General features: G+C 33.9%; 2 protein-coding genes across 2 annotated transcripts; both read left to right on the forward strand.

The window, feature by feature from the left end:
- The first annotated feature begins 2,156 nt into the window (after positions 1 to 2,156).
- LOC125857560 (uncharacterized) lies at positions 2,157 to 2,868 on the forward strand. The gene is made up of 2 exons (XM_049537163.1): positions 2,157 to 2,165; positions 2,326 to 2,868. Exons 1-2 carry the CDS (start codon positions 2,157 to 2,159, stop codon positions 2,866 to 2,868), a joined length of 552 nt encoding a protein of 183 aa, XP_049393120.1.
- Positions 2,869 to 3,666: 798 nt separating this feature from the next.
- On the forward strand, positions 3,667 to 11,718 carry LOC125857567 (receptor-like protein 9DC1). The gene is made up of 5 exons (XM_049537176.1): positions 3,667 to 4,621; positions 9,624 to 9,832; positions 9,952 to 10,377; positions 11,602 to 11,607; positions 11,665 to 11,718. The coding sequence occupies exons 1-5, from the start codon at positions 3,667 to 3,669 to the stop codon at positions 11,716 to 11,718; spliced, it is 1,650 nt and encodes a 549-aa protein (XP_049393133.1).
- The last annotated feature ends 360 nt before the right edge of the window (positions 11,719 to 12,078 follow it).

Here is a 12,078-nt window from a genome sequence, read left to right on the forward strand (position 1 = left end):
GGGTGTAGCCTCGGGCGTGACAAACTTGGTATCAGAGTATTAGATTCAAGATTCCTAGGATATCTGAAAGCCACACTAAGTAAAGTCTCTTTCATGGGTGTGAAGTGCACCACATATCTAACTCTTCTCTATTAATTTCTTCTAAAAAGTGATCAGGATACTCCAAATTCATTTCTAACTCAGCATCCACTAACCCACAACATTTATTTTAACTTATTCATACAACTTAACAATATTTTCACTTTAACTAGTTTAGTTTCGACTTAATTCCGACAACTAAATTCACTAACTAACGCACAACATTTATTTTAACTTATTCAAACAACTTAACAACTTTTTCACTTTAACTAGTTTAGTTTTGACTTCATTCCGACAACTAAATTATATTCACTAACTAACCCACAACATTTATTTTAACTTATTTAAACAACTTAACAACTTTTTCACTTTAACTAGTTTAGTTTTGACTTCATTCCGACAACTAAATTCACTAACTAACCCACAACATTTATTTTAACTTATTTAAACAACTTAACAACTTTTTCACTTTAACTAGTTTAGTTTTGACTTAATTCCGACAACTAAATTCACTAACTAACCCACAACATTTATTTTAACTTATTTAAACAACTTAACAACTTTTTCACTTTAACTAGTTTAGTTTTGACTTAATTCCGACAACTAAATTCACTAACTAACCCACAACATTTATTTTAACTTATTTAAACAACTTAACAACTTTTTCACTTTAACTAGTTTAGTTTTGACTTAATTCCGACAACTAAATTCACTAACTAACCCACAACATTTATTTTAACTTATTTAAACAACTTAACAACTTTTTCAAGAGGTCGGTTTTTATTGTAATTCATTTTTTTCGAGATAAATTCCGACCTCCAGAGGTCAGAATTTGGTTTTCTCGTTTTCCGCAAACCGACCTCCGGATGTCGCTTTTAAAAGTAATTAGATGAAATAAAAATACCGACCTCTGGATATCGCTTTAATTAATAATAATTAGATGAAATAAAAATACCGACCTCATGTTACTATTTAATTTTACCGACATTTGGAAGTTGGTATTATAAAATATTTAATTGAGAAAAAATTCCGACCTCTTGAGGTCGGAATTTTTAATGAATTACAATAAAAATCGACCTCTTGATGTCAGTATTATTTTCTCAATTAAATATAAAAAATACTGACCTCATGAGGTCGGAATTTTTATTGTAATTCATTTTTTCCGGGAAAAATTCCGACCTCCAAAAGTCGGAATTTGGTTTTCCGCTTTATTTTGCATAAAAACCGACTACTTGTAAATACCGACCTCCGGAGGTCGGAAATTACCGACCTCCATTTGAGGTCGGAAATTTTTAGGTCGGTATTCACTATTTTTTTAGTAGTGATAGTATTAGAATCAACTTTAGTTGTGAGTGATTGTTCAGTATCACTAAACTCTTACTAAGTTTTAATGTATTCATATTAGTTGGGTATTCCCCACTTTCAGTTCTCTCATGTTTTAGCTTCTGCATAGTATCTCTTTATTCAGTTGTTTTAGTATGCTTATGATATGCCAACTTCAGGGTTAGCTTGGGGTCACTATTGATCGTAGGCAGGGGCAGAGCTACCCTTGCTCGAGGGGTGTCAAGCGACACCCCTTCATCGGAAAATTATGTTGTATAGGTAAGTCAAATTCTGTTTTTATACCTATATATATTAGAATTGACACTCCTGAACCAAGTTGAAGTGTTGGTTCAGCGGTTCAAGGACAACAAAGTTCTGCCTTGTCATTGACCTAGGCGTTGGGAGTTCAAACCTTGCTGAAGCCTATTTTTTTTTAAAGGCTTTTAGCGTTTTTTTTTTTACTTTTTAGACAGCTGTAGCTTTTTTGTCTTTAGTTTTTAGATAGCTAAACGTTTTTTTCCTCCAATTTTTAAACCATTGACTTAAATTAAGTTTACTTTAATATTTTATTTTTTTAAAAGAAATAAAATACACTTTAGGGATTTAGAGTCTAGGGATTAAACAAATCTCCAATTCCAAAATCAAAAGTTTTGAAGAGGAAGAGTCCAAAACGATCGTCTTTGTTCGCTGACTGCGTCGTGCAGTCGTCTTCAGACTTCAATCGCCATTGCTTGGCGTCAATCTACGTCCTGGTCATGGCAACGGTAAGTTCCTACTTTCTTACACCTTGTATTTTTTTTCTTCGTCCAATTTGTTGATGCCAGCCATCATAATGCTTTATTTATATTTACTTGTTTTGTTTAGGATTGATTTATCATTAGCAATTATATATTTTTCTCATGAAATTTTTGTTTTACAATTCAGTCTCAAAAATCAGTGAAGAACTATTTTTTCGAAGTACCAAAATCAAATTTGGCTTCTAATAGTCAACTTACACGGGAAGAAAATGCCAACCAATCAGAAGTACCCCTCCATTCTTCTCAAAGACAAGAAATTGATTTAAATTCTTTAGAATTTGATCCAACGAAAAGGACTCCAATCTTGAACTATCATCCAAATGATCGTGATGTAATTAGGAGAGCATACCTCCGACAAGGTCCTTGTCAACCTGAGAATCATATTTTTCCTCAAATAGATTTTTATGGAGATATGCGTCGTTTTAATCCTGAATGGTTTAAAGAGTATCATGATTGGTTGGAATATAGTGTAACTAACGATGCAGCATATTGTTTGAATTGTTATTTGTTTAAAGATGATAACATTCATCAAGGTGGAGGTGAAGTATTTTCTACTGTAGGGTTTAAGAGTTGGAATAAGAAGAAAAGTTTTAAGCAACATCTTGGTGGGCCGAATAGCACTCATAATCAGGCAAAAAAGAAAAGTGGAGATCTAATGCGACAACAATAGTCTATTATATCTGCATTTGAGAGACAATCTGATCAAGTTAAGCATGAGTATTGGCTTCGCTTGTCTGCCTCAATTAATGTAGTAAGACTTCTTTTGAATCAAGGATTTGCATTTCGGGGTCATGATGAATCTAAATCATCACTTAATAGAGGTAATTTTCTTGAAATTCTCTCATGTTATGCGAAACATTGTGATAAAATTTATGATTATGTATTGGAACGTGCTCCTCAGAATGACCAAATGACTTCTCCAATGATTCAAAAAGATATTGTCACTGCATGTAAGATAGAAACCATCAAAGCTATTATCCAGGAATTAAATGGTGACTATTTTTCTTTATTGGTTGATGAATCTTTTGATGTGTCATGTAAGGAGCAAATGGCTATCATTTTACGATATGTTGATCGAATGGGATTTGTGGTGGAGCGATTGATTGATATTGTACATGTTCAAGATACTAGTGTTTTATCTTTAAAGGGGGCAATTATCAATGTACTTGCTCAACATTCATTGAGTCTATCCTATGTGCGCGGACAATGTTATGATGGGGCAAGTAATATGCAAGGTGAGATGAATGGCCTTAAAATGTTAATTAGGCAAGAAAGTATCTCAGCTCACTCTATTCATTGTTTTGCTCATCAACTTCAATTAACTCTTGTTGCAGTTTCTAAAAAATGTATTCAAGTGGGAGAACTTGTATTATTGGTTTCAAATGTTTTGAATGTTTTGGGAGCTTCTTTTAAGCGTATGGATAAATTTCGAGATTCTAAAAAAAAAAGAATTTAAGAGGCATTAGATATGGGTGAACTTACAACCGGTACCGGCTTGCATCAAGAACTTGGTCTTATAAGAGCCGGTGATACTCGTTGGGGATCTCACTACAAATCTTTTAGCAATTTTATTCTTATGTTTGGATCTATTGTTGATGTTCTTGATGCACTTGTTGTTGATGCATATTCTACCGATGAAAAAGCTAAGGCAACAGGATATCTCGAAGCTTGTCAAACATTTAAGATTGCTTTTATGTTGCATTTGATGAGAGATATCTTAGGAATCACAGATGAGCTCAATAAATCCTTGCAAAATAAAGAACAAGATATTGCAAATGTTATGTTACTGGTTGAAGTAGTAAAGAGAAGGTTGCAAATGCTAAGAGATGATGGATGGGATGCACTTATTAATAAGGTATCCACATTTTGTATCAAGTATAACATTTTGTTACCTAATTTTGATGAGCCATATGTTAATTCTGGAAGATCAAGGCGTAAACCTTCCGATTATACGGTCTTACATCATTATCGTGTTGAAGTATTTTGTAAGATTATTGATTGGCAGCTTCAAGAACTCAATGATCGTTTCAATGAGGTGACTACTGATTTGCTTCATGGAGTTGCTTGTTTGAATCCCATTGACTCATTTTTTAGTTTTAACATAAGAAAAATAATGAGAATGGCTAAGTTATATCCTGATGACTTTGATGAGTTTAGTATGAATGCTCTTGAGAATCAACTTGCCACTTACATTATTGATGTTCGTGATATGGATGAAAGGTTCTCCAATCTTAATGGACTTTGTGATCTCTCAAGAAAATTAGTTGAGACAAAGAAGAACCTAAACTTTCCTCTTGTATTCTGCTTAGTGAAATTTGCTTTGCTTTTACCAGTTGCCACTGCATCCGTTGAAAGAGCTTTTTCGACAATGAAGTTTATTAAAATTGCCTTGCGGAATCGGATGAATGATGAGCTTTTGAGCGGTTGTCTAGTTCCTTTTGTAGAAAAAGATGTATTTATTAATGTTTCTAATGATACTATTGTAAAAACATTTCAAGAGATGAAACCGCGTCGAGTACGGTTGTAATAATGTAATTGTGTTTTGCTTTTATTAGTAAAATTTATTTTGTTGAATTTTTTGTGTGCATACTACTTTATATTTTGACACCCCTCAATCTAAATCCTGGCTCCGCCATTGATCGTAGGTCCTGTGTTTACATCAAGGGGGTAGCCTCGAGGTGTGACATTTTGCTCCAGTGGCTTGATCCACCCATTCTCTCGATGGATTTCTTTTTTCTGTGTTGAGATCAGGGTATGATTGCGCGTGATTTTCTTCTTTGAGCATCAAAAATCTGCCATAAGATCCAACATTAAGAAAACATTGTCTGTTCATATTAGTTTTGAGATCTGGGTTTGACTTGTGAATTTTTGAGATTTTTTTGTTATTTTATATAGCACCATAATAACTAAGAGTGTTCAACTAAGGTTATAGAAGTGGAATATGTCAAATTTGTCCAGCTTAAGCATGTTAGGCTGAAACTATCAATGAAAAGATTCTTGGTTTTTATGCTCTATTTACTCTGCTGTAGATACTAAAAAAAATTTAGCTTTCCCAAATTATCTTTTCAATTGAAATTCAAGGAAGAAGGAAAGTGATTCTATGAGATAATAGCTATGTCTCACTAGATCATTTGAGAGATTAATTTTGGGTTTCCATCTTCTCTCTGCGTTTGGTGGTTGTGGGTTGTGGGAGGTGGAGGAAAAGTGAGAGAAATAATTTTTTTGTTTTATTTTTTAAATAGAAAACTTATTATTTTTATCTTTTATTTGAGTGACATTTTTAGTTAATAATTTAAAAATAGTGATGAAATAATTATGACATGGCATTAACATATATGATGTGGATATGACATGTCATTTATGTTAGAGAGAGTGAGTTACACACATGGTCGGAGGGGTTCAAAAGTCTCATTTTAATTGAGTTTAAGAGTTTAGTAGGTAAACGATTAATTAGAAGGGTCTAGAATACAAACTCATACAATTACAAGGGTCCATTGAGCCATTTCTCCAATCCATTATAGTTGATAATTTCAGCGGAGTTGCTTAGAACTTTAGAAACAAAATATTAACAAATTATCCAAAGGGAACCAAACTTTCTACATAACAATAACTGCCTCAGATAAGAACTTGCAGTACTTTTGTGAAGTATATACCTACAAATTATCAACTCTATTAGTTATCTTAAGTGTTGGATGAGAACATATATTTAATTTTGAAGAATGACAGTTGCAAAGAACAAGTTCCACAAACACGATCCCAGTAGACCAAATCCAACTGGAACTAGGAAACAAATAAAGTTGAGGCGGTGAATAAAAATGAAACTGCTATGAATTCAAGTCGCACAAGGAAAGGGTTGTCCGAGTCATACAAGGAGACGAAATCACTAAAAGTTTGTCACGTTGGAGTCAACGAAGGAAAACCCTTTTTGTCTATAAAAGGAGAAGGGCTCGCTCAAAGAAAGATGCGCACTTACAAAGAGAGAAAGAAGAAAACACGATCAGGAGCTGTGAGAGTTTTTATATTCATCTTAAAGTGCTGCGTAGATTAGGCTGAGAGAGTTAAATTCATCTGAAGTTGAAATTAATTGTTTTAGTTACAATTGAGTTCTGAGTGTAGGTTGGTTTACAAGCTGGTGCAACTTGTAGACTTTCGAAGACTTAAACCTTGGGAGGTTTACGTCTTGGGGTTAGGAATTAGAGTTTATAATTCCTTGGATTACATAGGTTTTGTAATCTTTTTGTAGTTTGAAGTGGTTCAATTAAAGTACAATAGAAAATTGTTGTGTTATCAATTTGCATATATATCGACACCAAACTACGAAACAATTAAGGAACAGATAGTTCATACGTGTTCCTTAGTTGAATTACGGAGGTTATAATTACAACAATAAGAGTTATATTAAATGCACTGCTGCGTCATTCACTTTTGGTTTTGGACGGGGAATTAGTGAAACAAATTTTCTTGCTAGATCAGTCGCAGTGCAGGAATTTATTCATACAGTCGCAGCTCATACCTTATGTTGGGGTTTATTTGCCCTGATTTCTTACCATAAATAGGTTTTCCTTTTAGGAAAAGGTTTTAATATTTTACTAGTCCTTTTCTTGTAGGAAAGGTTTAGGACTCTATAAATATAGGCTTGTTCCTTCTAACTTAATTAACATTCACAATGTAGTCCTAGGGTTTTGAGAGTTGCGGTTATGGGGGAGAATTTTGTGTACCTCCTTGTATTCCGAGTGAATTGTTTGAGGTTGTTTCTCTCTATATTTTGTACTCTCATATTTATATAGTGAATTGTTCATCTCCTTTGTGGACGTAGATCGATTGACCGAACCACGTTAAATCTGTCTCTTTTGGTGTGTTTCTCGTTTGTCTTCTTACTCGTGGTCTTTCGAGGTTTGCTTTGCTAGCTTCCGCATTACACCTGCTTATTTCGGTCCTAACACCTTATTTATCTCAAAATCAACTCTCTACTTCATCACGTCCAGTTCTAAAATAGAGGAAATCTACATCTGAAAAAGTAATTAACAAGCATTGAACAAGTTCATCATGATCTGGAATTTCCAACTTTAAGAATATGCATGGAATATTAGATTAAAATTATTAATAACACATCAATTGAACACAAATTGATTCTCTCTTTGACTATTCTAATTTCTGATATTTCTATATAATATCATAACGTTTACTTTTTCAATAAACAAAGATATTTTTTTGTGACATCTTTGTCTAACAAGGTATCTAACAAAATGCATGTGATTTTACAAGTGGAGGGACTTATCTTGACATATCTTATATAGACCGACATGGCTTGTACAAATTATGTGCAAAAGACTCTTAATTACATGGTGTGATATTATTCGTTTGAGAAAAACTTGCATAGTTTCTCCCTAAATGTCTCTGATCATTAAGAGTATCACTTCTCTTAACATATCTCTTTTTGTCGTCAACTTCTAGTGAGACAATGAAGTATTATGTCGCGGCTCATACCTTATCTCCAAATTAACTCTCAGCTTTATCACTTTCAGTTCCAAAATTGTAAAAAATCTGAATCTTAAAAAGTAACTAACAAACATTGAACAAGTTCATGATCTGCTAATTTTCTTGCTTTAAGAATATGACCTATTAAATTAAAATTATTAATAACACATTAATTGAATACAAATTTATTCTCTCTTCATTTATCCTAATTTATGATATTTCTACGTAATATTATAACTTTTACTATTTTTAATAAATATTTGAGTTGAACTTGATATTTTCATTGGCACAAAATCTCATTTTTTTTGTTAAAATTTGAATTTGCCAATAAACACAAGGTAGAATGTTTCTATGTGTATCATGAGGAGGAGAGAAGAAGTGGGGAAACAAAGTAGAGTGATTTTTCGTAGTGCATAGAAAGCAAAGTAAGAAGTGGGGAATAAATGTGCATAGTAAATTGGAAAATTTACGGTGCTTAATTTTTTCTATATATACCCCATCACAATTATTGAATAGAGATCAAAATAAAGATTCTTTTTATTTCTTCTCTAACAACTTAATTAGTTTGAACATTTTAGTGCAGAAATGGGTTACATAAAACTTGTATTTTTTTATGATATTTCCCTTCCTCTACATATCAACTTGTTTTTTGCTTATCCTTATCTCATTTATGTCCCAAAGATCAAGCTCTTGCTCTTCTACAATTCAAGTACACGTTTACTATAAATGCTTATTCGAAAACACTATCATGGAACATGAGCATAGATTGCTGCTCATGGGATGAAATTCATTGTGACGAGATGACAAGAAAAGTCATTGAGCTTAACCTCGCTAACAGCGGACTTCAAGGAAAATTTCACTCTAACAGTAGCCTCTTTCAACTCTCCAATCTCAACAGGCTTAATTTACCTTTTAATAATTTCTCTGGATCGTACATCTTACCTAAATTTGGTGAGTTTTCATGTTTGACGCATCTTGATTTGTCGTATTCAAGTTTTACAAGTCTAATCCCAGTAGAAATCTCTCACCTTTCTAAATTACACGTTCTTTGTATCCAGAGTTATATTCATAGGGTCTTAGATTCAAACCTCACAATTTTGAACTACTCCTTAAGAACTTGACCCAACTAAGAGAGCTCAACTTTGACTCTATGAACATCTCTTCCACCATTCCTCTGAATTTCTCTTCTTATTTACTCTACACTTTGTGAATACACAATTATATGGGACACTGCCCGAAAGAGTTTTCCACCTTTCTAACTTAGAATCTCTTGATTTATCATCCAACTCCCAGCTCAGTGTTAGGTTTCCCACAACCAAATGAAATAGCACTGCCTCACTCCAGGCATTAGATATCTATATATAGAGTGAATGCTACTGGTAGAATACATGAATCATTTGGTCATCTAACTTCACTGCGTACATTAGATTTATTTTCTTGTAATCTCTCAGGGTCTATTCCTAAACCTCTATGGAATCTCACCAACATAGAGGAATTGAACCTTGGTTATAACCATCTTGAAGGACCAATTTCTGAATTCTTTAGATTTGGAAAGCTCGGGTTCTTATCACTTACAAATAACAACTTTGATGGTCAACTTGAGTTCTTATCCTTTAACAGATGGACGCAACTTGAATGGCTAGATTTTTCAGTCAATTCCCTAACTAGTCAAATTCCTTCTAATGTACGCGGAATGCAAAACCTACAATCACTCCATCAAACCACTTGAATGGGACTATAACATCATGGATGTTCTCCCTCCCAACACTAGAATGGTTAGACTTGAGCGATAACCATTTCAGTGGAAAGATTCAGGAGTTTAAGTCTAAAACATTGATTGAAGTTGTTCTAAAACAAAATCAGATGGAAGGTTCTATTCCAAAGTCTCTCCTAGACCAGCAGCTCCTGGGATTTCTTCTCATTTCACGAAATAATCTCAATGGACAGATCGCTTCAACGATCTGCAATCTGAAAACACTACAAGTGCTAGATTTGGGCAGCAACAATTTGGAGTGAGCTTTTTCGAGAATTTTGAAGCTATGAAAATAAAATGTGAGAATAGTGGAACCCGAGAGTATGTAGCTGATATAGGTTCTCATTATTACATAAATTCCTTGATAGTGACAACAAAGGGGCTGGATGTTGAACTTCCTCGAGTTTTGACTACAAACATAATTATCGATCTCTCAAGGAATAGATTTGAAGGTCATATCCTAAGCATTATTGGAGTCTCGTTGGGATTCGTACGTTGAACTTATCTCATAATCGCTTGGAGGGTCACACACCAGCATTACTACACCAATTATCTGCACTTGAATCATTGGATCTCTCATCCAACAAAATCAGCGGAGAAATTCCACAACAACTTGCATCCCTCACATCACTTGAAGTCTTAAATCTCTCTCACAATCATCTTGTTGGATGTATCCCCAAAGGAAAACAATTTGATACGTTTGAGAACAGTTCATACCAAGGGAATGATGGGTTACATGGATTTCCACTCTCAAAGGATTGTGGTGGTGGTGATGGGGTAGCACAAACGACGACTCTAGTTGAGCTAGATCAAGAAGAAGGAGGAGATTCATCAATGATCAGTTGGCAGGCTGTTCTCACGGGTTACAGTTGTGGACTGTTTATTGGACTGTCCATAATATACATAGTGTTGTCAACTCAATATCCAACATGGTTTTCAAGGATGGATGTAACATTGGAACACAAAATAATTACAAGAATGAAAAGGCACAAGAAAAGATATTAGCAAGTCACCACCAGGTATTCAATTTGATCTTTATCAATGAATTTTCTGCCTTTAAAAGCTCTTTAACTTTAAATACTTCTTTTTTGAAAATTACAGGATTCTAAGTCTAATATGTTGTTGGTGATGCAAACAAAAGATTGTACTTTCCTAGTTTTTGATGTATTTGAATAAAAGCATTAGTTTCCGTTTATCAATAGTTTGTTACATATTCAGCGTAATTATTATTTAGCTAATTGGATTCGACTTTAAAGTTCAGTTAATGGATTTATGAAGTTATAAGATGTAATAATAGTCGATCAGTTTAAAAGATATAGGATATAATATGAGTATATCAACCTAACATTGTGGAAGTCATAACTATTGGGTATGTAGCAAGAGTCAATGGGAAATGGAGGGAAGATGAAAAGAGAGGAATTTTGAAAGTTGGGAACTTGAAAAGTCCTTTTATGCTTTAGTGAAAAGGCATTTCTCCCTCATCGGTGATGGAAAGAAAAATAAAAGAGTTTAAATATAGAAACAGTACTCCTATTAATTGTTAAAAGGGTTGGAAAGAGGGACCCCCCTCGCGGCTTCGGCTTTAGCTTTGGCTTTGGAAAATGATTGATCGAGAGATTATTTTTTAAATGGCCAAAACGCCAAAACGTTTCAATTAATTAGTTAATTAACCGAAACGTTTTGATTATTCAGTTAATTAACCGACCCGACTCCGATCCACGCGCGGCCCATTTTATTTAAATTCTTTCCCGTTTTACATAAATTTCCCGCCATTGGAAGTGACTGTTTTGAAAGGTTGCAACTTTCAGAAACAGCCATGACCATTTGAAAGGTTGCAAACTTTCATGAATGGTCGTGTGGATTCTGAAAGGGTTGCAACCTTTCGGAACCAGTTCCTCTTGCATATAAATACATTTATTCTTCAGATTATTTCCTTACGAATTTTTCTGATTTCTTCTTCTTCTTCTGCACAAAGTTTCTTTGTGTGCTTTACTGTTGTTTAGTGGTTCGTTGACACCAGAGTTTTGGGTATCAATACACTAGTGATTGAGATCGTTCTATCCTAGGAGGACATATTCCAAATCAAACCTCGGATACTAGAGGGGAATAATTTCCTTAAGGGGACACTATGCATTCAGTGGGATTGATCTTTTCCGTTCTGTCTTTTTCCAGATTCTGGTATGTTTTACAGATTTTAGTTGTTCTGACTTAATTTTATTCTTCTGTTTCTACTAGTTCATTAATACTTTGGTTACTTCGTATTTCTGTAAAGTTTATTGGAATCAGTAATTCTGTTTTAAACACAAATTGACAACAATCTTAAGGAAATTATTTTATTATATTTTAATCTGTGGTTCTGGTGGAGACAAAAACCTTCGTGGTTTTATACTTCTATTAAGTTTGCAATTTAAGTTATTGCTTACTGAGTCATTTGTATCAATTTCTATTTTTTTACAAATTCTGATTCTGAAATGGCAAATTATAATGTGACGGTGACTGTTGCTGCACCAACCCGAACTGTTGTACCACTAGCAGAGAAACCAGGAAAATTCTCTGGTGTGGATTTCAAAGGATGGCAGCAATGGGTATTTTTCTGGTTTACCACTCTTGGTCTGCAGAAATTTACCAATGAAGTAACTACAGTGCCTG

The sequence above is a fragment of the Solanum stenotomum genome, chromosome 1 (assembly GCF_019186545.1).
Source record: "Solanum stenotomum isolate F172 chromosome 1, ASM1918654v1, whole genome shotgun sequence".
NCBI classification, from domain to species: Eukaryota; Viridiplantae; Streptophyta; class Magnoliopsida; order Solanales; family Solanaceae; genus Solanum; species Solanum stenotomum.